At 44.9% G+C, this 27,990-nt stretch overlaps 1 protein-coding gene across 2 annotated transcripts in view; it reads right to left on the reverse strand.

The window, feature by feature from the left end:
* SPOCK1 (SPARC (osteonectin), cwcv and kazal like domains proteoglycan 1) overlaps positions 1 to 27,990 on the reverse strand; it is a 584,625-nt gene that overhangs the window by 156,703 nt on the left and 399,932 nt on the right. For both annotated transcript variants that reach the window (XM_061423580.1, XM_061423579.1), the window contains one exon: positions 19,895 to 20,021. In XM_061423580.1, the coding sequence (XP_061279564.1) occupies positions 19,895 to 20,021 (127 nt within the window). The remainder of the gene's footprint in view (positions 1 to 19,894; positions 20,022 to 27,990) is intronic.

A 27,990-nucleotide genomic window follows, 5' to 3' on the forward strand; every position in this document is an offset into this window, starting at 1 on the left:
AACTGAGGGTGAGGCTCGCTCTGTTGTGTGGTATCAGAGGGAACTTTTCAACTGAGACTGGAAGGGTGAAGAACTAGTTATGTGAAGGAGGAAATGGCCATGTGAATTTCTGAGAGAAGAACATTCAGCAGAGGAAAGGATATACACACTAACTCCATGATTTGGGACCAGTTTGGAATGCTGGAGAGAGAAAAGTGCATCGAGGTGTCCAGACAGAACAGTGGAGAGAGACACATAGTAAGATGCGGCCAGATCATAGAGATCTGGAGGAGATGGCTAAGGATTTCAGATGTCATTCTTCAAGTGATGGGAAGCAAACAGGGTGTTTCAACTGCTCCCTGAGTGACCCTGTGAGCAGTGTGGATGGAAACAGAGGGAGCAGTGAAGAGGCCAGGACAATGGTGGTACACACCAGTGTTAGGGGAGGCACAGCGGTGGTGAGAGGTCATATCAGGATACAGCTTGGAGGGAAGAAAGACAAGGCTTTTTATTGACTCATCTGCTGATGGGCATTTGGATGGTTTCCGTATCTTGGCCATTGTGAACAGTGCTGCCACAAACGTGAGGGCGCATCTCTCCCACCAAATGCCTGTTATCATTTCCTTTGGGTACATTCCCAGAAGTGGCATTGCCAAGTGGTATGAGGTGCCTACGAGAAGGGAGGATATCCTGCTGTGCGTGGCAACGTGGATGGACCTTGAAAGCACAATGGTAAGTGACATAAGCCAGACAGAGAAAGGCAAGTGTGGTATTATATCAGTTATATGTGGAATCTAAAAAGATCAAATGTGAAAAAAAACAGAGTAAAATATTAGTTACTAGGGGATGGAAGGTGAGGGTAAGACTGATGCCATTTAAGGATGCAAATTATAACGAGTAGTAAAATAGCCAAAGAGATTTAATGTACAGACTACTGGACATTTTTTTGCCTTTCTGTAGTGTTCATGGGGTTCTCAAGGCAAGAATGTTGAAGCGATTTGCCATTCCCTTTTCCAGTGGACCACGTTTTGTCAGAACTCTCCATTATGACCCATCCGTCCTGGGAGGCCCTACGTGGCATGGCTCACAGTTTCAGTGAGCTAGTCGTGGTTGTGGTCCACGTGATCAGTTTGGTTAGTTTTCTGTGATTGTGGTTTTCATTCCGTCTCCCCTCTGACGGATGATGATAAGAGGTTTGCAGAAGCTTCCTGATGGGAGAGACTGGCTGTAACATAGACAATAATATTGTACTATATGGATATAATGTGATAAATATCATTAAGACAACAACCATATTATAATATATAAATATACTAAAATAATGCAACATAACGTCAAATGTCAAGTTTGTTCAGTTAAAAAAAGAGAGAGACAAGGTTTGCTAATGAACTGGCTGGCGTGGATGATAGAAAATGAGGAGTCACAGATTATGTCATGGTTTGGTTTGGGGCGGAGACACCGGGTAGATGTTAGAGTGATGGCCGAAGGGGAAAGCCCTGGAGGATGAGGACAATCAGGAGTTCAACATCCTAGGTCAGTCAAAGAATAGTTCTAGCCAATCACTCAAAGACATCCTACAAATGCACCATGTTTCTGTAATCCACTACTGTTAACCAGGAAGGTTCAGTATTTCATATACTTCAAGTACTGATCAAAGACCAAAACCATGTTCATGAGTGTGTAAGCTCAGTCGCTTCAGTCGTGTCCAGCTCTGTAACCCCATGGACCATAGCCCACCAGGCTCCTCTGTCCATGGGATTTCCCAGGCAAGAATATTGGAGGGGGTTGCCATTTCCTCTTCCAAGAGATCTTTCAGATCCAGAGATCGAACCTATGTCTCCTGCTTTGCAGGTGGACTCTCTACCACTGAGCCACCAGGGAAGCCCCCATACTGTGTGGGTTTGGCTAAATCTCCCTTCAGATCCACCTGTCACTTGGGGCTGTGCCATCTTAGGTAAGGAACAATCTTTTTGTGAGCTTCTGTCTTCATCTGTAAAAGTGAGGACAACACCATTTCACCCCAGGGCAGGGAGGGCAGCCTCCACAGTGAGTGGCAAACAGCAGGCAGGGAGTATGGTCACTGCAGGCAGGCTTATCACCAAGTCCTAAGGGCCAGGCCTTGCCCACTGGGGAGAGGCTGGGTGGAGTTGTTTGTGGTTTTCCATCCTTCTCATTATTTATGGTTCTTCCTAGGTTGATGGAAACTTTATAAAGGAAAAAAAAAAAACAAAAACAAAAACAACTGAGCAATTTCAAAGCAATATAGTAATATTGTTTTAAGTGACTGAAAAAGCAGGTCAAGAAAAATGACAGCTACAGGGATAAAAATGTGGATCTACAAAACATGCAATCAAGAAAACCTGTGAGCTGTGAAAACCAAGTAACCTCAGGAACCCTCCCAGGCTCCCCACAGGACTAGCTCCCAACAGTACAGAGAAGTCAGGGTTGGGGGGTGGACACCAGTGAGGGGGAGGGGAGTCACCAAGGAGATGAGACTTGGGGAGTTGTCAGTGCTGTCAGCATGTGACAGAAGCACTTTGTGCGACACAATGATGGGGTGGTGTGGACAGGTTCCTCCCGGGGAGCCCTGGGGCCGCCCTGTTCTCAGCCTCCAGCTGTCTGCTGTGGCCCTGAAGTGGCCCAGACACACACACTGTGGCTCATCCTCCACGAGTGGGCTCGCCACTCTTCCCATGTAGCTGTAATAAAATAATGATGGCTGCCCAAGACAAAAACAAACAAGAAAGTGGGTTTCCATGACAACCACTTCTGAGTGAGGGACTTGGGATGACACCACACAGAGGCAGACAGCACCTGAGGGCAGCTTGTGGCCCATGAAGATTCAGCCTCTACCACTCCCCATTAACACCCAGCGTCTGCGCAGGGCTCTGTGAGATGTCATACTGGGCTGGGCCCAGGATGGGAAAGAAAGGGTCCCCTGAAGGGGAGGAATTAATACAGAGACAACCACAAAAAGGACATCTCAAATACTCAGGAAAGGAGGCTGCTCATGATACTTGAAAACAAACCACCATCAACCAAGGAATGGTTAAGGTACATATATACAATGGAATATTACTCAGCCATGAAAGGAACAAAATTATGTCATTTGCAGAGACATGGATGGATCAAGAGACTGTCACAGAGTGAAGTAAGTCAGAAAAAGAAAAATAAGTATGGTATATCAATGCATAATATATAGAATCTAGAAGAAATGACACAGATGAATCTATTTGCAAAGCAAAAATAGAGACATAGACATAGAGAAAAAACATGGACACCAAAGCGGGGAATAGGGGGTGGGATGAACTAGGAGACTGGGATTGACATATATACACTGCTGCTGCTGCTGCTAAGTCACGTCAGTCGTGTCTGACTCTGTGAGACCCCATAGACCGAAGCCCACCAGGCTCCCCCGTCCCTGGGATTCTCCAGGCAAGAACACTGGAGTGGGTCACCACTCCCTTCTCCAATGCGTAAAAAGTGAAAGGGTAGTCGCTCAGTCGTGTCCAACTCTTAGCAACCCCGTGGACTGCAGCCTACCAGGCTCCACTACTATGTATAAAATAGATAACTAATGAGAACTTACTGTATATATAGTACAGGGAACTCTACTTAATGCTCTGTGGTGACCTAAATGGGAAGTGTGTGTGGTAGTCATTCAGTCGTATCCTACTCTTTGTGACCCCCATGGACTGTAGCCCACAAGGCTTTTCTGTCTGTGGAATTCTCTAGACCATTCCCTTCTCCAGGTGATCTTCCTGACCCAGGGATTGAACCTGGGTCTTCTGCACTACAGGCAGATTCTTCACTGTCTGAGTCATGGAATCAAAATCAAAAAAGAGGGAATATATGTAAACATATAGCCAATTCATTTTGCTGTACAGCAGAAACTAACACAACATTTAAAGCAACTATACTCCAATAAAAGTTCATTTTAAAAAAAGAAAGAAAATAAACCATCAGAATAGCACAGCTGTAGCTAAAAAATTGACAAGCCAGCCTAAGCCATTATCTGTGTGTATTTGCCAAGCCAGGATTAACAGCCCTTCAGGCTGCAGCCACAGTACTTCTTGAGAGCTAAAGAAAAAAATTCTTTAAAAATATTTATGATTAAAATCCAATTTTCTTGCCAATTCTAACTGAATTCAGTCCCTCTGAGATGAGTCTGAATTGCGCAGTTCTGTTGTACTGACTTTGGCAGTGTGGGAATTATGTCTGTCTGGACATGGCGAGTTGTCAGGGTGATGTTGCAGGCAAGCCTGACTCCTTCTTTAGTTGCTGAAGGATCACAGAAGAATTAATACCTGAGTCCAACCTACTTCATTACCTCAACAAGAGGTTAAACATAAGGGCCTGTTTCACAGGATGAGTGTGATAATTCAGTAGGATCCCATCATGTCACAGGGGGTGACACAGGGCAGACACTCAATGTGGTATGGACACCAGCGATCATATGATCAGCAGTGCACATGGGGGGCTGGGGTGTGACGTCCAGGCCAGGAAACATGAGCTGATTCCTGGAGGGGTGCAGGAGCACGCCCTAGCCTCTGGCCTTGTGAATAAAGGGACTATTTTTGCTTAATTCCTTAAAGTAGAGGGCTTTCCAGGCCAGGGCAGGCTTGAGCCCATTTATCTACTCTCCTTGCATGGCTGGCAGACTTGGCTGGGGTCACATTTCTGCCCATCCCTTCCAGCACAGAAAGTCAGGCCAGCAGCCAAAGCTGCTGGTGACTTAGATTTCCAATAGGGCCCTGTATCAGAGGTACATAAACCCCAACTCAGAAATCCCAGCAAATCCCAGCAAAGCTACTCCAGCCCCAGAAAGCACAGCCAGCTCAGTCCACCCACATCAACAATCTGTACAAAGAAGAGGGGCTCAGCAAGCGCTGGATGGTTGGATGGATAAATTAGTGGGGTGAGGATGGGGTGACATCAGGGAGAGTCAGGTAGAGGAGTGAGCCTGCAAAAAAGCATTCCCACACTTGTATAGTCAAAGATATGGTTTTTCCAGTAGTTATGGGATGCGAGAGCTTGACCATAAAGAAAGCTGAGTGCTGAAGAATTGATGCTTTCAAACTATGGTGCTGGATAAGACTCTTGAGAATCCCTTGGACAGCAAGGAGATCAAACCAGTCAATTCTAAAGGTAATCAACCCTGAATATTCATTGGAAGGACTGATGCTGAAGCTGAAGCTCCAAGACTTTGGCCACCTGATGGGAAAAGCCAACTTAATGGAAAAGACCCTGATGCTGGGAAAGATTGAGGGCAAAAGGAGAAGGGAACGACAGACGGTTCCAAGTTGGATCTGTTGACAGATCCAACAGATGGTTGGATGGCATCACTGACTCAATGGACATGAGTGTGAGCAAACTCTGAGAGACAGTGAAGGACAGGGAAGCCTGGTGTGCTGCAGTTCATCAGGTTGAAAAGAGTGAGACACGACTTAGCAACTGAACAACAACCTACAACGCTGCGCAGGTATTCACCCACTTCTACTGCCTCACCATCCCTTAAGACCACTCTGAACTCAGGGCCACCCTGATTTCACCAGGACACTCAGCCACACCTGAACCTATTCAGCTGCATGCTGCAAGTGGCAGAATGAATGGAAACAGACCTTGGCACCATTTCACACCAACACCTGAAGCATCTGCCATGGTGAATGTTTCCATGGGACCAATAGTGAGAGACTCATGCCAGCCAGAGCCTGCTACAGAGCAGGCCTTCAGCAAGGGGTGCCTTCTACCATCATCCCCATCACCGCCTTCACAGTTCAAAATATGAAGCAACCTGCCTACCTGGGAGAAAGAGGCAGAAAAGACCTCAGGAAGAACATGCAAAGTATGATATAAAAGCTGGGTCACTGGGTCAACTCTCTGAGAACTGCCAATGCTATCTTCTGATGTTGCTCATCCTGGAAGAGGCTGCACAGTGGGATCTTTCTGTATGATGAAGGCTACCAGTGTCAAAAAAGAGAAACATGGGAACAAATGTGGGTGCTTGGGAAAACTTACTAATCTTGAGACACACTCCGCAGGGCTGATCATCTTTTTAAAAACCGTTTAAACAGCTGTACTTAGGTATAATTAGCATACCATAAACTATACATAATTACAGTGCACAACTTGATCAATAAAAATTTATGCACACTCAAGAAACCATGATCAAGGTAATTACCATATCTATTGACATCATTGCCCAGAGTTCCTTCATGCCCCTCCTATTCCCCACCACTACCACAGGAAACCAGTGATCTGCTCTCTTCACTATAGACTAGCATGCATTTTCTGAAGTTTTATATCAATGTCATCAAGTAATATGCACTATTATTTATCTGGCCTTCATGCAGCATAATTATTTTAATATTCCATCATGATGTTACATGCATTAGCAGGTCATTCCTTTTTATTTCTGGGGAGTATTCAATTGTATGGATATACCACATTTGTTCATTCATTCACTTGTGAATGGACATGTGAGTTGTCTGCAGTTTTAAGTTATTAAAAATAAAGTAGCTATGAACATTTATGAACCAGTATTCCTGTGAACACATTCCTTCCTTTCTCTTGGGTAAAGATCTGGAGTTAGAATGGCTAGATCATATGACAGTACTTCTTTTTTAAAGAAACTTCCAAACTGCTGTTTTCCAAAGCAGGTGGACCATTTTACATTCACCAGCAGCGTGTGAGAGTTCCAGTTCCTTCACATGACAGCCATCACTTTACATGACCATTAAAAAAAAAAAAAAAGACATTCTCATGCAGTGATGTCTCATTGTGGTTGTAATTTGCATTTCTTCAATGATAAATGTTGATCTTTTTTATGTGCTTATTTATCACCCCCATAACCTCTTTGATGGAGTGCCTGCCCAAATATTTGCCTACTTTTATTGGGTTGTTTCTCCATTATTTAATTTTGAGAGTTATATATATATATATATATATGTATGTATGTATGTATGTATGTATTCTGGACACAAGTTCTGTATCGGATACATGTTTTTCAGATATGTTGTCCTTAGGCCGTGGCTTCATTTTTCATTCTCTTCACAGTGACCTTCAAAGGCAGAGTTTTTCTAAAAGTATCAATTTTTTATTTTATGCATCATGCTTTTGGTTTTTTATCTAAGAAATATTTGCCTAATCCAAGGTCACAAAGATGTTTCTCTTTTTTCCTAGAAGTACACAGCATTAGGTTTTATATTTAAATATATGAGATATGTATTTTTATACTTTTACAAGTTTACCACTTTTGCTTTTCCTAAAACCATCCTGCAAATATAGCTTCCTTTCTTCCACCCATGTTCATTTTCAGCATTCAACACTAGAGATAATAAGATTAGCAGGAAATATTTTCTCCCCTCAAAGACTGTACATTTTTTTATTTAGGAAAAACTGAATATATGCCAAAGTGGAGAAATTAGTATACTAAATCTCCACAATGCCAACTAAAATTGTTGCTCCCCTTCTGGCTCTCTAAGGATGAAGTCACTAGTCACTACAGTCACTGACCTTCAACACACCCTAAAAGGGGTTCAGGGTGGAGATCAGGAATAAGGACCTCTATGCTCTGGGAAAAACTGTCAGAATAAGACTTCAGATAGTTAGTTCAGAAGATTTCATGAGCCCAAAAAGCAGTAAAATCATTAACAGAGATATCTACTCCTTGTGACTAGCAGCAACCTTCTTTCAAAATATGTGCTTGATCACATGTATCCCCCTTCACCGAACTCACCCATATAATACTAACTTTCACTGCTACCTCTCTGGAGCAACTCCTCGGAACTATCTGAGACACTGTCTCCCAGGCTATAGTCCTCATTTGGCCCAAAATAAAGCTTAACTCGCAACTCTTATGTTGTGCTTTTTTTTTTTTTTTTTTTCTCCATTTGGCTGTAACATCAGTTCAACAATTTCCAAGATTTTGCCACATTTGCTTGATCTTACTTAAATTATCTTAAAAGCAAATCCTCTATGTTCTTTACAATGTATCTCTTTAAAAAAAAATGTGTTTTCCTTACTCAACTACAATTCTATCAACACATCTAATTCCCAGTCCATCATCAATTTCCCTCAAAGTTCCCTTGGGCTTATCCTAGTAGGAAGGGCTCAAGGATGTTTCACTGAGGAGATGGTGCTTAGGCAGAGCCCTGGAGTTGAAAATTGCAGGAATTTGTTTATGCCACTTTGGGCAGAGGAAGATATGGGTGAGGGAGGCTCAATCCATTCTATCCCATTACATGTGCTAAAATGCACACACACAAAAGGATGAATCCTTTCTACTCCACATCTATTTTGCTCTGTTTGGTGCCAGGGAATTGGGTCCTGTGGTGGTATGCTACAAATAAATGCTTAATAGAACTGAGGACAGTGACTGTTCTTGAGAGCTCCCAGCAAGAAAACAGTGGAAGAGATGAGAAATGTAGCAGATCTTTCTCAGGACCACTTTTGGGGAGTCCCACCCAACTTAAGCCTACTGTCATCTTTTGGTCTCTCTATAAGGAGAGGAAAAAGCAAATAAAACCTTATAAGGAACTTCATCTGGTCAACCCAGTCAGGGTCCCTGGGTTCCCGTGGTACCTAGTCACCACTTTAGAGCCCGCCTTTGGGGAGGTTTGCATTTCAAAGCAATCACTAGTGCTTTTGGATAAGAACTTGGGGAAATTGCTTTTTTGGACACAGGATCTTTCCTGGTGCAGAAAATCTTCCATTCTGGGCACCTTGATGGACAGAATCCAACATCACAGGAAGGTGCCACCCTTGGTCAAAGGATAGAGCACTTCTATCCTATGCATGGTATATAAAGATGCAAAAACATTCCACTTGTTTTAGAAAGGGAGAAAACCACCAAAGTACTATGGTAAAAGGGAGAGCATCATTTAAATCATATCTCTCAATCAGCAGTTACAGCATCAGTTCACAGTAAATTCTAACTCAGCTAAAGATCCCCTCTGCAGCCATGAAATTAAAAGATGCTTGCTCCTTGGAAGTTAAGTTATGACCAACCTAGACAGCATATTAAAAAGGAAAGACATTACTTTGCCAACAAAGGTCTGTCTAGTCAAAGCTATGGTTTTTCCTGTAGTCATGTATGGATGTGAGAGTTGGACTATAAAGAAAGCTGAGTGCTGAAGAATTGATGCTTTTGAACTGTGGTGTTGGAGAAGACTCTTGAGAGTCCCTTGGACTGCAAAGAGATCCAGTCAGTCCATCCTAAAGGAAATCAGTCCTGAAGATTCATTAGAAGGACTGATGCTGAAGCTGAAACTCAATCCTTTGGCCACCTGATGCGAAGAACTGACTCACTTAAAAAGATCTTGACGTGGGAAAGATTAAAGGCAGGAGGAGAAGGGGACAACAGAGGATGAGATGGGTGGATGGCATCACAATTCAATGGACATGAGTTTGAGTAAACTCCAGGAGTTGGTGATGGATAAGGAGGTGTGGCATGCTACAGTCCATGGGGTCGCAAAGAGTTGGACACAACTGAGCTACTAAACTGAACTGAACTGAAATATCTCCTCATTCCCTGACATAACATACAGGTCCTAGCCCAAGGCATAGAAAGTGCCTTAGGAGCATTATCCATATCTAGCACTGAAATATTCTCTTGGAAAATGTCATGAACAAGTATGACTGTACTCATTTGAGCAATAAGCCAACAGGTAATATTTTGTTTGCTTGTTTTTAAAGACAAATATAAGCAACATGAACCTGAACTTAATTAAAGTTGTTTATAATTATTTAATTAGATTTATAACACTGAACATATTCATTCTGGCCAGGGACGCTTCTCTCTTCTAAAGGATTGGCTGGCAGAGATTTCATGTGCTTTGTGATTTTTCCTAATCCTTAATTTCATCTCCTGTTGAGGTGAGGATGCTCATAATCGTGTTCAGGTAATTGCTTTATCAAATGGTTTAATTGTGCATTCAAGAGAACTGACAACAAGAAGGTTATTCTTCCTAATGTGTTTTTAACAAAAGCACTGACTAATTACATGGCATTCTATTCAGGGCATTTGAGAAGAAGAAATGAAAACCTATTCTTCAAATCTTGGTTAAACACATGTTTGCATATACAGCATAGAAATAAGTGGTAAAATAATTAGTTGCATTGCTTCCTTCTGCTATAACTTCATAGCTAATCTGCATGTTGAAGTAGACCATGTAAATTCTGAGGATGCATTTTCACCATGGGTGGTGTCTGAACATCTGTGCTTTCTGAAAATGTCACAATAACCATTTTGCCTGAAAGTTTATCCTTAGGAGCCAAAAAGACTTATTTTGGCATGTTCCAAAAAGAAATAAAAGCTTAATACAACTGAGGATAGGTGTACCTCATGATTAGAAGGAAATATTACAACACTAGGCCAAATGGTTTAAAAGATTTCTGAATCAAAATGGTGCTGAATCTATTTTATTTTAGATGAAATTCCTCTTCAACTAGATAACTAACATGCCTGGTATGGACCTGTATTATATGTTCCTTTTTTGTCTACCATTTCTAGAACCATGTGTAGGCCAAGTCATTTCAGTCATGTCCGATTCTTTGCGACCCCATGGACTGTAGATCACCAGGCTTCTCTGTCCATGGTACTCTCCAAGCAAGAATACTTGCATGGGCTGCCACGCCCTCCTCCAGGAGATCTTTCCAACCCAGGGATTGAATTCTGTCTCCAGCGGCTCCTGCATCGCAGGCAGATTCTTTACCAGTGAGCCACCAGAGAAGCCCCTCCTAGAAACACAGTACACCTTAACACATTCTGATATGCTCAAGCTAGTGTCATTTAGCTAAGGCCTGTAATGACACAAATATTTAATAATATTCAATATTTTAAAAGGTGATTCTACAATACACTACTTTAAAATTTTTATTCAGTCCAGTAAATACTCTTTCCCTCTTTTTTTCTGGTTAAAACACACACACACACACACACACACTACACTTGATCAAAGTGAAGGGTAGAGTTAAGAGGGTCACGTGACCATAGTATTTAATTAAAGGATGGACACACAGTTCAAAAACAGCTGATTGGAATCCTTTCCTGGGATTGAGACACAGATATTGGCAAATTTCTTTGCATTTTCTAGGCTAGAAGCAAATAAATCCGGGGCTGTCAAAATCTATATTTCTTGCCAAGGGGAGAAAGCCTCTTGGCAGAATGAAGCCAAGCAGAGACGGACAAAGATGAGAAAGAAGGAAAGGCAGTGCTGTCAACACTGAATTTCCGCTTCTTTCTCTGAGGTCTGCCTACCCCCGTATACTTTCTAGCCTTGAATGCCAGTAAATCTTCATTTTTTGATGAAGCTAAGTTTGAGTTATGTTTCTGTCACTTGAAATCAAAAGCGTCCTGATGATACAGCTGGTATTTTATATTACTTTTCAGATGGCGTTTAACTCGTAGAAGTAAAGACTGTCATTCAAGAATCAGACAGACCATGGTTCAAATATCTACTCTGCTGCCAAGAGCTGTGCTGACCTCGGACAAAGTTTTACTTTTCTCCTCTTTGAGACTGCTAGTGGTCTCAACCACAAAAGTTTATTGTGAGAATTAAATGGAATAATGGAGAAAATAGAATACTACAGCACTTAGTACAATATCAGAGTATCTAATATATGTTCAATAATTAAGTACTGTTGTTTTGCTGTTATCGCCACTGTTGTTACTATTTAAAATAATACTAGGGTAGAGGCTTCTAGATTACTCCAGTATATACTCCATTCTTCTTTTTAATAATACCACTCTCAAATTTTAGCTGGGTATAGAGCTGCCCTGGAGAAGGCAATGGCAACCCACTCCAGTGTTCTTGCCTGGAGAATCCCAGGGACAGCGGAGCCTGGTGGGCTGCTGTCTATGGGGTGGCACAGAGTTGGACATGACTGAAGCGACTTAGCAGCAGCAGCATAGAGCTGCCCAGAAAGAAACCCTCATTTCCCAGCCTCTCCTGCAGCTTGGCATAGTCTTATGATTAAGTTATGGCCAGCAGGATGTGAGCAGAAGGGACCTTAGTGACTTACAGACCTTGCTTCCTCTCTTTCCTCCTAACTGGCTGGACACAGCAGCCACTTTGAATCCAGAAGCTCAATAGTTCCAACTGCTGAGGATGACAAAACAATAAAGTAAAGGATGCTGGTCATTGATTGACAGTCTAGAGGCAGCATGTTGGCCCCAGGCTGCTTATCTTCAGAATGTTTCCAAGAGAGAAAAGTAAAACTGTATCCCTTTTAAGACTCTGTTCCATTTGGACTTTTGCTATAGCAGCCAGAACATATATCCTAATATACAATAAATATCTTATATATTATTTATTCCTGTTCCTTCCCAAAACCTCATGAAAGAGAAGAGGGAATGATAGCCAAACAAGGGCAAGAACTAATAGTTGAGGGTTTTCATGCTACAAACACTAACTTCTCATTGTTCATTGAGGTTCAGCACCCTCAGACTGAAGAAAGGATGATGAAAATCAATAAGACCTCAGGGTGTGGTGGGGGTAAAAGCAAAGTTGGGGTATCTGGCATGGAGGACTTGTCCCCAAACTTCAAGCTGGTTAATGTATACAACAAACTTGCTTAGAGTTGGTTAGCTGCCACTAAGTATGTCTCCAAAGACATGACACTTCTCATGTTAGCTTTTTTCTAAGCTACATAAAATTAAAATATTAATAGTGAAACCTGACCCGACTCCCTCATCAGACCTTTGATGTCCACGTGGTCTAGAGGCACATGATCCAACCCTCTCCTCCCATGACCACCTGAGAGCAGGTAGGGATGGGGTTGGGTAGTTCTTAGTTCTTAATTCCCCTACAGGGCTGGGTACATGGCTGCATGCAATGTCCTGCCTAATTGCTGCTATACCGCTTGTTCCTAGGACCATGACCACCACCATGGTGCTCCAGTTTCCTCCTGCACAAAATGTGCAAAGGCAGGTCTTCCACCTCATTGTCCAATCATCTTGTCTTCTGCATAGTCAGAGAAAAATATTGTATATTAACGTGCATATGTGGAATCTAGAAAAGTGGCATAGATGATCTTATTTGCAAAGCAGAAATAGAGACACAGATATAGGAAACAAATGTATGGATACCAATGAGGAGGGAGGTGCGATGAACTGAGAGACTGGGATTGACATATATATATACACTATCAACAGTACATATAAAACAGAAAACTAATGAGAACCTACTCTATAGTACAAGGAACTTCACTCAGTGCTCTGTGGTGACCTAAATGGGAAGGAAATGCAAAAAAAGGGATATGTGTATACATCTAGCTGATTGGCTTTGCTGTACAGCAGAAACTAGCAAAACACTGTAAAGCAACTATACGCCAATAACAATTAATTTTTTAAAAAAGTGAGGCCCTCACCAAGGAGCCATTTGCAAGTGAAGACAATTCTCACCCAGCAAGTTCTATGGAGACAGGGCTATCTAAAAATATCCCTGAGAACACTGACAGCATCAACGCAGCCAAAAAGCAGCGGAACTGCATATAAAAATCACCCATGCCTGTCGTGGACACAGGGCCACAGAAGTCTGCAGGAGACTAAGAAGACACACCGAGCCTGATGCTATCTTGAGAAGGCTCATAGATTCAGGCCTGGATTCATGCTAACCCTCAGAACAGACTGTTCATGGGAAATGCCGGCCAACAGAGACTCCATTTGCCAAGAAGTTCAAACATGACCTTTACTTGGTAGCAACTGTTGGAAACTATTAAGACGACTCTGAAAATAATATAATCCTCAGCGACAATATGTTGAAAGAAATGCCAAGCCTGTAAGGCAAGTTCTCTTTCCCCCTCCTTCACGTGCCCATTCTCAGAACAGAGGAGAACCGTCCTCCTCCACAGCACTTCCTAACTGGGCATCTCTCTTCTGCATCCAGATAGAAAGGAGCCATTTGCTAATTGTTTCACAGCAGTTAATGAATAAGTGTTGTTGGGAGGGGAGGGGCAGAGCAGAGGACTGTTTGCCTGCTAGTTTCCCCAATCCCAACAGCCAGGCTGATGCCAGGGAACAAGGTTCCCAGGGGCAAGCCAAGAACCCTCTCCTTCCTCCATATGGCTTCTGCCTCAATATAAGCAGGCCCAGCCCTGACAGCTGAGCTCTGGTCACGTAGGTATAAAAATAGAGAGGCATCAAGGAAATACTATTAAAAGAGGTCTGACCAGGGAGAGGACTTCCCTAGCAGTTCAGTGGTTAAGAATGCATGCTTTCATTGCAGGGGGCACAGGTTTGATCCCTGGTCCAGAAACTAAGATCCTGTATCCCACATGATGTGGTCGAAAATAAATCAATAAAAACAAATTGTAAAAAAGGCCCAGCCAGGAGAGAGTCAGCAGGCCCAGAACATGGAGCCATGGGGAACTCCACCCTAGCTGCCTTCTGAGTTCCCAGGACCCCAGCATTGTTCCACATCTGCTCACACTTTTCCCAAAGACCTCTCCCCTCCAGAGGGAGGAAGAGCTGAGACTGCCCACCTGAAGCCTGGGCTAGCTAGACAGTGACGCTTCCCCTCTTACAGGTAAAATTATAAGTTAGCAGCCAGAACCCCAGGAGTTTTCATCTTTCTGTGCATTTAACAGCAGAGAAAGGCAAGGCACTCACAGATGCTAGGCTCCCTCTGGTTTAGGCTGAGGCCACGGAGCCATTGGTAAGAGCAACTGCAAGTCCCACCGGGACCCAGATGGTGAAAATGTCCTTCTGTTGAGCTCAAAGCTAAAATGACTCTCTATATTTGAAACTGAGACAGTCGCCAAGTCCAGCTATGACTTCCTGAATGCCTCTTCTGACTGCATTCTATCCCGCTCTGCAGCCACCATACAAGTCCAGTCCTGCCCTGACCACTCCTGGTGTACAGCCAGAGTAAGTGGAGGCAAAATATAGATCCTTAGTAAGACCACCAGGCTTCTTAGGGTGAAGTCCCACCCCTCTCATTTGGCCTTCAATGCCCTGGAAAAGTGGTCCCTGATAGTTTTCGAGCCTCATTTCTGTAGGTAGTTAAGCCACTATCCCCAGTCCATGTATGACAGCACCACAGCAGTGCTTCAAGGGGGTTCTTGCTGTGTTTCATCTCTTCAACTCCCTCTTTGCTCTGATGAAATGAGCTGTCTATATCTCCCACCCCGATCTGTACCCTGGGCGACTCCTTCCAGGTTTAAGATCTCAGTGAACCATTGCTTCCCTCTAAGAAGACTACTCACACCTCCAAACTGGTTGAGGTGGCTCTGTTCCATGTCCCGCAGCACCCCAAACATCCCTTATCTGAACACCTAGTTTAATGAAAGGAGACTGCTCCGTAACCTACCTTCCTTGTGAATTCTGTGAAAAGAGGGCTTTGTCTTTTGCATCATCCCCAGCATTTAGCATAATGTGCGACAGTAAGAAAGAATTCACCAAACACTTACCAAATTTCTGGACTGCTTCAGTTTTCCTCACCAGGACCTCAGGGCAAGTTAAATGATGAGGGTCATCCTTACTGCCTAGAAGCCACATCGAGGGGCAGGGTCTCCACCGTGCTCTACCATGCCAGGCCTCTGCTTGCCTGTTCCCAGTGGTTTCTGTCCCTTATCTGTTGTGGGTTATGCTTTATAGAGTCTTAATACAGAGTCATTTATTGCCATGTAACATCTTATATCCCTTCATCTCCAGACTCTGTGCCTTCTTGTAGATTTTATCTTTGATCCTGGGGGAGTCACAGAGCTCTGAGTAGCATCCCTGGTGCCAGGTCACTGAAAGAGCCCTGCTATAGACTGAGGTTCTAAATGCATCTCCCTCTGTTCTAGGAGCTCCTGATCGTTCAGAGTACAGAGCAGAAAGAAAGTTCGTTCGATGGAACCTAAAGACAAACACCAAGAGAACAGAGCTGACACTCTCTGTCCTCCCCCGCTCCTGCAGTCTCTGTCCTCACCCTGCTCCTGACGGCACGCCCCAGACTTCTGATCCATCCGTGAAAGGGTTAGCACTTCCCCTGGAACACTGACCGTTTCTTACAGATTTCCTTGATGGTGGTGGGACTGGGTTGTAATACATTTTTGCCAAATTTTTTGTGAATTTGATTTATGACATAAAATCACTTCTAGTTATACATGCATCCTGGACTCCTCTGTCCTTTGTTTCTTGACCCCAATGACCTCAAAAAGGTCATAACTCCAGGGGATGGGAAGTCATTTGTTCACTAACAGTCAACGCATTCACTCTATTAAGTGCCCGTCTATTGGCGGTCCTGTGACAGCTTTGTCTGGGAGACTAAAATGTGCTCTTGAACCTCAGTAGAGAAGTGGTTGTGGATATAGGGGCAATAACTAAAGCACTCCAATAAGTGAACCTGACCAGTCTGAAATATCTCCCCTGAAAGGAAGTTTAATTGTACACCACAAGGGTTTAGAATTGGTCTTGGCTTCAGAGGTCTTGGGCAGTCAATGCACACCTTCAGCATTTTATTCATTCCTTTTGGAAAAAGAGAATTTCAACTTTCTAGAAGTTAAGATAGAAAACTAGGACACTAATGTCAAAAACCACCGTTCACACCATTTTCCTGGGCTTCCCAGGTGGTGCTAGTGGTAAAGAACCTGCCTGCCAATGCAGGAGACATAAGAGACGCAGGTTTGAACCCTGGGTTAGGAAGGTCCCCTGGAGGAGGGCATGGCAACGCACTCCAGTATTCTTGCTTGGAGAATCCAATGGACAGAGGAGTCTGGCAGGCTACAGCCCATAGAGTCAGAGGGAGTCAGACACGACTGAAGCGACTTAGCACGCACACACACCATTTTTTCAGTGCAATGATGGCCCTCCACGAGTCCCTCCCCTCTGTTTTAACTTGATTAGAATTGTGTGATTACATATAACCAGGCAGGAAGCTTGAGAATCAAACTCTGCCACTGCGTTTGACTCTTTGGGCCTCAGGCTACCCTACATGGAGGATGGGGAGAAGGGTACTACAACTTCTGATGAGAAGGCTTTTGCTCCAAGAAAAGACAGCTGACCAGGTCTGGGAAGCAGGACTGAGGCAGGTGCAGGAATTCAGGGGCACTAGAGGAATAACAGGCTGGGGCTGGAGCTGGGGCAGGCTTTGGGGCTCTGCCCAGCAGACTCTGGAAGCCATTTCTCTTTTGAGGAATCATTCTTGATTCAAAGGAGCCTTTCAAATTCTGATCCTGCCTCTCAAACAAGCTATTTATCACTACCTGTAAGCAAGCAACCTTCTCTAACACAAAAAGCCAACTTTCCTGCCCAAACTGCAGGGGGGCCCTGACCAGCAAACATTTGCAGAGACATTCCCTGGGCAACTGACAGCATTTCAAGCCACATCTGACAGGTTACGACTGCTCCTTGTAGCTCAAGGGTCACAGGGAGCTAAAAGCACTTGAAGCTCCTCCTGCGAATAAGAGACAGAGGCGAGCAGGCAGGGTGTTGCTGGAGTCTGATGTGCAATGTGCCACCTGCCCAAATAGCCCCTGATCACTCACTGACACTTCATGGCTCGTCTCCAATCACAGATGCCAGGATCAGACAGTTCACTCGGGAGCTGGAGGGAATAACTGAACAGCACAAACTGGAGCTTCACAAAGACAGACTCGTTGCAAGGAGCCCCTCTCTGCCAGGGCCCCCGGGTGGATGTTTAGCTAAGCAACTTGGCCCAGGGTGGGGATGGCTGATTTCTCTCAGTTACCGAGCTCTCTGGAACCCAATCACTAAAATTCGGGAAGGGCTGCACAAACTGGAATCTCGCCATTCCTTCTCAGTGGGAATCTGCAAGGGCTCCTCTCTCTCGTCCATGATACTGAGCACCCACTGTGTGTCCTGTGCCTGGTGAAGGCAGAGGGGCATTATTTCTGCCTCTAGGACTACACACTCTTAAGAAAGACATGTGCAAGAAGGTACTTACAGTAACAAGTGTCCCATAAGCTTGGCACAGCCCAGCCACCTGCTCACCTTCCTAGCTTTGACTGACGGTCTCCTCCTGGACCATTCTCACATCCTCTGCTTCCTCCTCCCCTGTGCCTCTCCCCTTATTGTCAGAGCCACCATCAGGGCATACTCTCAGTTCTTCGAATTCATCATCCTGCCTTAGGGCCTTGGCCCATGCTATCTTTTCTATCTAGAACATTTTTCTGGTTCCTTCAGGGTCAGGGGAGCAGGGAATAGGGGAAGGTGGGCATACTTAGCCAGGTTGGTCTGGGCTATCTGGCCAGGAAGTTCTTGGCCATGATCCTGGGCGGAGAAGCTGTAATTCACACAGCATGTCTCAGGTTGGGGGGTGGTGGGGTAAGGATTACAGACTTAGGTCAGGAGGAAGAACCAACATGCTTCTTTCCACTCCATCATACATTCCCAAGCACCCGGCACAGAGCCTGGTGCATAGGAAGGGCTCCAGCAAAACCTGCTGAAAGAACAAAGGAATGACTACCAAGCAGTAATGGCAGTATTGAGCTCCTAAAGCAGATTACACAGGTCTGGGTCCAAGCGAGACAAACCTTCGGCTTCCCACTTTGCTACATATATTCCCTTTGGTAAGAAAACTGTGAAAAACAGAGAGAATAAAAGTCTACTTTCAGTGAATAAAAAGACATGACTCACATCAAGAAGAGTCAGTAGAAAAGCCTGGCACAGCCTCACCATAATCCAAATAAGCTTCCAAGGACAGCAGAAGGGACCCCCGGCCTGTGCCATCTCCATGGTGTAAAGATCAGATGGTGAGGGGACCACAGAGAATGGAAGCCATGCACCATGCAGTGGGGAATGGACAGAGGTGGGACCAGCCTAACAGCCCAAGCCCAGGGACCACACAGCCACGTGGCCATGAATGCCCAAGGAGTCACCATCTGTGACTCTCGTCATCCCCGACTCTATTCTGCAAATGAGCTTTCCACAGGAAACAAGGAGATGAAAGTGGGACAGCTGTGGCTAGAGGGGATGGGAGGGTCAGAGCCTCACTCCTTGCCCCCCACCCACGTCTCACAGAAAGTTCCTGAGACTCCTGCACACAACTCTTCACACGTAGCATTAAGGAGGGTATTGAATTATACTTGTTGAATAAGAGAACAAATAGGTAAACCCTTATCAATTTTGTGGTTTCTTTTTCTTCCATTCATTAACCCAGTGAAATTTCCATTCCCAAACACAGATGGACAACCTTTACCTAAGGAGACTATTCGGAATTCCAAGAACAAAATCTCCCTCCTTCACCCTGGTGATGCCTGCCCCTCTGCCTCGAATTCCTTTTATTAGAGCCCAGATGAAAAGCTCCTCTTCTTTTCCTCATTACTCTGATAAGAATAAACAGACCCACTTTATCCCTAGTTCCTTTTTCTATGAAATCATTTTCTCTTCATCGATTTGAGTTAAAATGACCCGTCTCCATACTAGCAAGCCCCCTCCCATTAGACTACAAGGCCTGAAGTCCCCAGAGAAAGGAACGGTAGACCCTCTAGCCCCGGGTCTGGTGTCACACTGGACACATTCTAGATACACAATAAATGCTGCTTGAACATGTGCTGACATCACTCGCCTTCCTTTCACCTCGCCGTCCCTAAGACGTGGTGCCCCCCTCATGGGTCCCCTCATATCTTGGCTACCCATCAGCTAGGTTGAATGACTCACATCTTTGGAACAGTTTGCTCCCTCATCGACTCCAGGAAGCTGGTCTAGATTCACTTCAGGACCACAGGCCACTCTTGGAATCACCCTTCTTCCCCTTAGCCCTTGATCACTCCAGTTACATGGATCATAATGATTTTATCTCATCTCTTCAGTCAAAGAGTCTATTCCTGTGGCAACTTATCAAAGGCAAGACCTCAAGTCCACCAAGATTCACAGGGTCCTGTTTCCGCCCAGAGAGCCTTGTCAGAACAAGCAGACACAGAGTACTTCTTGATGACAAGAAAAAAAAAGACAATGAAGAAAACTGACCTTGGATGTATAGGTGTGGCCATCGGAGCCACAGACCATGGCTGACTGTGCCGCGGGGCAGGGCTTGCACTTGACCAGATTCGAAGGTCCGACCCAGTGCTTGTGGACCACTGTCCCCTTCTTTTGCCTGAGGATGAAAAAAAGAGGGCATAAGTAACTGTCGCTCCAGTTTCCAGGGGTCTTTCTCCTCCAGGTTACCTGGATAAAGGCCAAGTAAAAGAGGGCTGGTCAAACAGTCCCGCGCATCCCCAAGTCCCCTGGCTAGCATCCGCATGGAGTCCAGCTCACTGATAGCAGGCAGGAGACAGTCCCAAAAACCTAGGTTCACCCACCAGATGGACAGGAGAAAGCAATGTGGCCACTAAAAATGTAGTAAACACATGACTTACTTTTTTTAATTGGAATATAATTGCTTTACAAGGTTGTGCCAGTTTCTGCCGTATAGTACAGTGAATCAACTATAGGTCTACATATATCGCTCCCTCTTGAACCTCCCTCCCACCTTCTCACCCCCCATCCCACCCGCCCAAGCCAACACAGAGCACTGAGCTTCCTGTGCTGAAGAGACATTGACAACACACTAGAAAGACAATGAGAAACTGACTCTGTCAGTTCCTCCAGCCCCCTGAGGAGGGTGGCAGATCACAGGTGTCCCCACTCAGCACCCAGAGCCTCAGATGCCTCCAAGGAGGAGGACGCACAGACGACTCAGAGAGTAGTCTAGATAGAAGCAAACACAACCAAACGGCTTTATCACAGCTGTGGAAAAGCATCTCTGGATATGTTTTAAAGCAATTTCAGTCCAGCTTTCAATTTGCCATGCGACAGCGGCTCTGAGGTGATGTCACTTTCAGCTGCTAAAATCATCAGAATTCTACTCTTTCATTCCAGCTCCGGCATCTCCCTAGCCTAACCTTTGTCATAATGATAAATGGCGCTATTAGGATGGCTTATGTCCACGGAAAGAGCCCTGTCCTCATATCATAAACCACCAAAATCAAGGCCTGCAGTTACGGCCACCCTTCCTCTCTTAGAGGAGCTGCTTTCCCAGCAGACCGTTGGGAGCCACATCCCTGGCCAAGGGGCCAGGGCTGGGTGGCGGACAGGCAAGCCAGGTGGGTACTGTGCCCTTGACACACTTTGCCTGGGCCATCCTGTGAGGGGCTTAGTTGGGCTCCAGAGCCAGAAAATACAAGTCCAAACCTCAGCTCTGCCACTTATCGTGCCATCACAGCAGGATATTTCACCCTGTAAGTTTCTGTTTCCTTATCTTTAAAGTGGTGGGGAGTCGGGGGGCAAGGAATAGTATCTCTTTCAAGCAGATAGTATGAGGATTAAAATGGCTCATGTATGTAAATGACTCAGTACAACGCCTGGAAAAAAGGGAGCAATCAAAATGTCATTACCATTATTATTGTTGTTTCGTCACTATATCGTGTCTTACTCTTTGTGACCCTGTGGGCTGTAGCCAGCCAGGCTCCTCTGTCCACGGGATTTCCCAGGCAAGAATACTGGAGTGGGTTCCCATTTCCTTCTCAAGGAGATCGTCTTGATCCAAGGATTGAACCCACATCCCTTGCATTGGCAAAGTGAATTCTTTACCACTGAGTCACCAGGGAAGCCCATTATCATTATTATATGCCCTATCAGATGGAGCTGTAGGGAATGAAAGCACCATTGCCATAGAAATGTGACTTAAGTCTAAGGCCCTAGGTTTGGAGTTGGTGCTGAACTCCCCAGAACTCACGGGCCACAAGGAGTAAATCTTTTCTGCCAAGTGTAGAAGGGATCTTCAGCACCTCGGGAATTCAGGTGTGGCATCTGATGTGACCTACCCTCTTCCAAATGAACAACAGTGAGACACAAATGGCATCCACCAACTTGGTTCTTATCCTACCTCAATCCTGTCCCAGCGATTTGTGGGAGGCAGTAAGAGGAAGGAGGTCCATTTGGGGAATTATTGGGTTGGCCCAAAAGTTCGCTCGCTTATGGGAAACCCAAATGAACTTTCTGGCCAACCTAATACCTTGGCGGTTGACATCAGGAGGGTGACCACACACCCTGTGAACAACACCTTAGAGAAACTGGGGACCCCAGGCCAGGCAGGGTCATAGACTGAGCCCATCTGAACAATGAACTGGGAAAGGAAGTCCTATGAGGGCACTTGGGATGGCTGGTCCAGATGACTCATTTTACTCACAGGGACAACTAAAACCAAGCTGGGGAAGGGTTTGCCCACCAGAAAGGATCGGTGGCTAGGTAATGGTGACAATCACACAGCCACAGAGTGTCGGGATGGCTTTCCTTCAACCCTCCTCAGACACACTTAGATGACTCACCTGAATGATTCACTGGGGGCACCTACACGTTCACCACTAGGGCTCCTCTCTCAAATGCCTCCCTGCTTCCTCAGCAGTTACTCACCTTGTCCCTGCCTCTCTGTCTGGAATAAAAACATCTACTGTTCACATTTCTAAATCACATGGATATGGGTCTCCTATTATCTTTAACCAAACACACTTTCTTCTTTCAAGATGTATTCTGCATTACGGAAAAAGGGATGGGAGGGGATGAGACTCCAGGCAGCAGACAAGCAGGCTGCCGGCACGGGCTTTAATCTCGGAGTGGGTGATTCCTTCAGAAGAACACCACACATTTATCATCATTCTCACAGCAGATTGTCTGACGCTGATAATGAATCAGCAAATACAGGCAGCAGTTCTGTGTCTGGCAGCCTCTCTCCTGGGTCAGTCCCCAGCGTGTGCGCCCATAGCCAAAGTAATTCTTGTTTTGAGTTCCCAGAGAGTGGTAATAAAGTCTAGAGAGTGGGCAGCTTTGCTGGAGCAGACTACCATGTGCGATGATGCCCCAGAGGAAGGCAGATGGCAGGAGCTTAGCCAAAGGCAGGCCAGGGAGAAGTGAATGCTGAGTCACTGGCATTAAGGAAAAGATAGAACTACCAATTAATCACCAGCCAGTAAAGATGGGTCATCCCTGTCTCTGGACCTGAACTTCACCATTAAATACATTAAGGGGAGACAAAGAGATGAGGCTTTCTAGGGCTTCCTAGGGCTTCCTAGTGGTCTGGGGCATCAAGGATGCTCAATATAGCCTTGTTGGGTGAGTGGGTGGATCCCTGAGTGCTGACCACTGCACTGGTTACTAGCAGTTAATCACAAAATCACAGACTGAGCCTGAAAACCCCTTAAAATGAATCTAGTCTAAGGACTTTAGTTTATAAATGAGGAATTGGACACACAAGTGAATAGCAGAAGTGAAGTGCCCACTGTCACAAAGAAATACAGCCAAGTTACTTCATATACATTTGTCAAGTTGAAGTTACCCTGAAATTGACTGCATTTCTCTGGGAACATTTTAATTCCCTACTTTGGCATCTACATTTTCACTATCAAGGCTCAGTCTTATCAATAAAGCCCTTCTGAAACACTGTCCCTGACTCTACACCTGTGGAGGAGGAAGCTCTCGCTCATACCCCATGCCAGGTGGTCATGGATCATGCCCAGGAGGAACCACCTCTGACCCTGGGATGCCCTGGGGACTAAAGGTACAAAGGCCAAAGCATGCTGAGTTTTCCCAATTCTAATGAGACAAGCATACCTGTTACATTCAGACAAACTCAAGTATTTCTTATTCCACTAGGACTCGTGAGAAAATGGCACCCAAATCAGTACTCTCTGTCCAGAGGCCAAATTACACAAAGTAATGTACAAGTAGATGTGAGCCCAAGGAAGCATAACTTCCCTGGTTATTGGGTATATATTTCAATCCCTGCAATTCAGTGCAAACCATAAAAAATAACCAACCCAGGTGAGGCAAGGGACTAAGCTTTCAGGCTCTCAGATATTTCACTTCTTGAGTCAATGAAGAGTGAAATCCGATGAAGGTGTCTTGATGGCACTGCTATTCCCGGTGTCACAGACATTAATCAACTGGGGCGACACAAGCAATTTAGTCTGGGAGGCAGGTCCTGCCAGTCCTCCCTTTGGCCTCAAAACCCTACCTCCACCCCAGTCTGGCTGGTGCCAGGGGCAGCCACGCTACCCACCCTATTCTCGGCTCCACACAGAAAATCTAAGCTGAAAAGGGAAGACAATCAGGAGATCACCAGCATTGCTTCCTCTCTTTCGGTCAATTGCTTATCCTTATCTCTTCAAGAAAATTAGAGATACCAAGGGAACATTTCATGCAAAGATGGGCTCGATAAAAGACAGAAATGGTATGGACCTAACAGAAGCAGAAGATATTAAGGAAGAGGTGGCAAGAATACACAGAAGAACTGTACAGAAAAGATCTTCACGACCAAGATAATCATGATGGTGTGATCACTGACCTAGAGCCAGACATCCTGGAATGTGAAGTCAAGTGGGCCTTAGAAAGCATCACTATGAACAAAGCTAGTGGAGGTGATGGAATTCCAGTGGAGTTATTTCAAATCCAGAAAGATGATGCTGTGAAAGTGCTGCATTCAATATGCCAGCAAATTTGGAAAACTCAGCAGTGGCCACAGGACTGGACAAGGTCAGTTTTCATTCCAAACCCAAAGAAAGGCAATGCCAAAGAATGCTCAAACTACCGCACAATTGCACTCATCTGACACGCTAGTAAAGTAATGCTCAAAATTCTCTAAGCCAGACTTCAGCAACATGTGAACCGTGAACTTCAGATGTTCAAGCTGGTTTTAGAAAAGGCAGAGGAACCAGAGACCAAATTGCCAACATCTGCTGGATCATGGAAAAAACAAGAGAGTTCCAGAAAAACATCTATTTCTGCTTTATTGACTATGCCAAAGCCTTTGACTGTGTGGATCACAATAAACTGTGGAAAATTGTGAAAGAGATGGGAATACCAGACCACCTGATCTGCCTCTTGAGAAACCTATATGCAGGTCAGGAAGCAACAGTTAGAACTAGACATGGAACAACAGACTGGTTCCAAATAGGAAAAGGAGTACATCAAGGCTATATATTGTCACCCTGTTTATTTAACTTTTATGCAGAGTACATTATGAGAAATGCTGGACTGGAAGAAGCACAAGCTGGAATCAAGATTTCCGGGAGAAATATCAATAACCTCAGATATGCAGATGACACCACCCTTATGGCAGAAAGTGAAGAGGAACTAAAAAGCCTCTTGATGAAAGTGAAAGAGGAGAGTGGAAAAAGTTGGCTTGAAGCTTAACATTCAGAAAACAAAGATCATGGCATCTGGTCCCATCACTTCATGGGAAATAGATGGGGAAACAGTGGAAACAGTGTCAGACTTTATTTTTGGGGGCTCCAAAATCACTGCAGATGGTGACTGCAGCCATGAAATTAAAAGACGCTTACTCCTTGGAAGAAAAGTTATGACCAAACTAGATAGCATATTGAAAAGCAGAGACATTACTTTGCCAACAATGGTCTGTCTAGTCAAGGCTATGGTTTTTCCCATAGTCATGTATGGATGTGAGAGTTGGACTGTGAAGAAGGCTGAGCGCCGAAGAATCAATGCTTTTGAAGTGTGGTGTTGGAGAAGACTCTTGAGAGTCCCTTGGACTGCAAGGAGATCCAACCAGTACATTGTGAAGGAGATCAGCCCTGGGTGTTTTTTGGAAGGAATGATGCTAAGGCTGAAACTCCAGTACTTTGGCCACCTCATGGGAAGTGTTAACTCATTGGAAAAGACTCCGATGCTGGGAGGGATTGGGGGCAGGAGAAGAAGGGGACGACAGAGGATGAGATGGCTGGATGGCATCACTGACTTGATGGACGTGAGTCTGAGTGAACTCCGGGAGCTGGTGATGGACAGGGAGGCCTGGCGTGCTGCAATTCATGGGGTTGCAAAGAGTCAGACACGACTGAGCTACTGAACTGAACTGAACTGAATCTTTTTTTTTAAGTTTACCAAATTCCCAGCATGTATGTATGCTTTTGAAGCAGTAAGATGATTCTTAAGGACAAATCTGATGATGCGATTCCATGCTTAAACCCTCCATCTTCTCACCCCCTGGGGCCTGTCTGAACTTCTAGTTTTGGTGTTCAACTGACCAAGCCTATCTTCACCGGGCCACTATCTGTCCACTTTCCTCCCCAACCCTCCACCACACACATCCATGCATATACACACATACCTATGCATGTACATACACACATACACCATGCAGACACCCCCCATACATGCATACACACACACACACCCTATGCACACACAGTCTTGCATGCAGGCATGGACACACACACACGCATGTATGCATGCACACATGTGTACATATACGCTGACCGCCAACACCAAATATTTTTGCTCCAGCCACTCTTTGCTACTTCCCAGAGCCCACCAAAGAACTCTGCGCCATCGTGTGGATTTTTCCCAGATCTGAAACACGTTCATCCCCACCCACGTTTCTCCCCTTCACTCCTGCCTGCCTCATAAGGCTTTCTTCAAGGCCTAGTTCAAAACTCCCCTCCCCCAGGAAGCCACCCAGGGCCCTTCCCACAGGCAGGCAGGCTGCACTCCCAGTCCAGCATGGTCCTGTGATCACTTGTGGTCCCCAACTTGTCTGTAAGCAAGCATCTTTATTAGGCTGGATCAATGTTAAGATGCCATTATGATTCAGACAGGACCTGGGGTACACCCAAGCTAAAAGCCTTGGTGCCCATCCTGGACATTCCCCTCCCCGTGCTCAACACTTCTCCCCATCACTCAAGTCCTACTGATTCTATCCCCAGCCAGCCACATCAGCCCCTTACATATGTCATGCTAACTTGAATCTGTATGACTTGGTAAATAAATGCTTTCTACCTATATAGCAAATGTCTGCCCCTTGTCCAAGCTTCAAATTGACTGCTTCCCATGCAGTTTCTTTGCCCTCTGGGAGCCCTACCCGAAGAAGAATTAATCATGTGCATGCATCTGAGCATGCTCAGTAGCTTCAGTTGTGTCTGACTCCTTGCAACCCTATGGACTGTGGTCCGCCAAGCAACTCTATCCACGAGATTCTCCAGGCCAGAACACTCAAGTGGGTAGCCATGCCCTTCTCCAGGGGGTCTTCCCGACCCAGGGATTGAACCCATGTCTCCTGCATTGCAGGCAGATTCTTCACCACTGAGCCACCAGGGAAGCTCAGCGTTAATCACGTTCATATCCAACTGTGATGGTCACCACAACACAAAGCAGTTCATTGTGTGTCTATCTTCCACAACAAATTGCATGTTCCTCAAGGAGAGTGACTGGGCCTTAATCATATTTGTGATCCTGGGGCTTGGAAACATGGTTGACCCTTGGGACATGGGTGTGCTCAGTGAAATACATGAATTTATTAATTTGGACCTTCAGAATTTTCTCCTTTTATTTCTGGAAATTATTAGCACTAACTGGAAGACAAAAATAGCATGTGGTTTAAGCAGCAAGAATTCAATAGACTGAGAAATTCTAATTCAGACTTGAAAAACAATTAGCAAAAATGTCTAAAGACAGCAGGGAAGTGGGTAGAGGGCTCTCCTGTATATATGAGGGCTAAGGGACTCCCCATCTTTTGAAAGTAGGTTGCCTCCAAAGCTAGGAGAGGACCTCCAAGGCACAGGTTCCAAATTCCCAACTGATAATAATTTTCCAATTTGAGAATGAAAAATGAGAATTCTCAAGAAATCTTAACTGTTACTGAAATAATTTTTTCTATATTCTTCTCAATACTATATTTAAGTGTTTTTTTAAATCGAATAGGATACAGTAAGTTTAGTAGTGTTTATAAAGAAATGTAGCTTAAAGTGAAAATCCAAATACTAGAAATTGCCAGCAAACACTGGTGGGTGGTGTTCAAATACTGTGATACTTGGACCTCCTAGCAAGTTAACAGCACAGCACAGAATCGCGTGTTGACATTTGTTCTAAAACTACTTTTTGGAACACCACTCAGAGGATTTCCATAAGGTATACTATGCAAATACATTTATTAATATTCATTTTATTTACAAGAGCAACTCACCACTGGCAGCAGAGTGGATGACGACTACATTCTTATAAGATGACAATAACTACAAGTAAGATAGACCAGATCATGACAGCTCTTCCCTGTCCTAGTTCCTGATAACTGGTTGACC

Source organism: Bos javanicus, chromosome 7 (genome assembly GCF_032452875.1).
Source record: "Bos javanicus breed banteng chromosome 7, ARS-OSU_banteng_1.0, whole genome shotgun sequence".
NCBI classification, from domain to species: domain Eukaryota; kingdom Metazoa; phylum Chordata; class Mammalia; order Artiodactyla; family Bovidae; genus Bos; species Bos javanicus.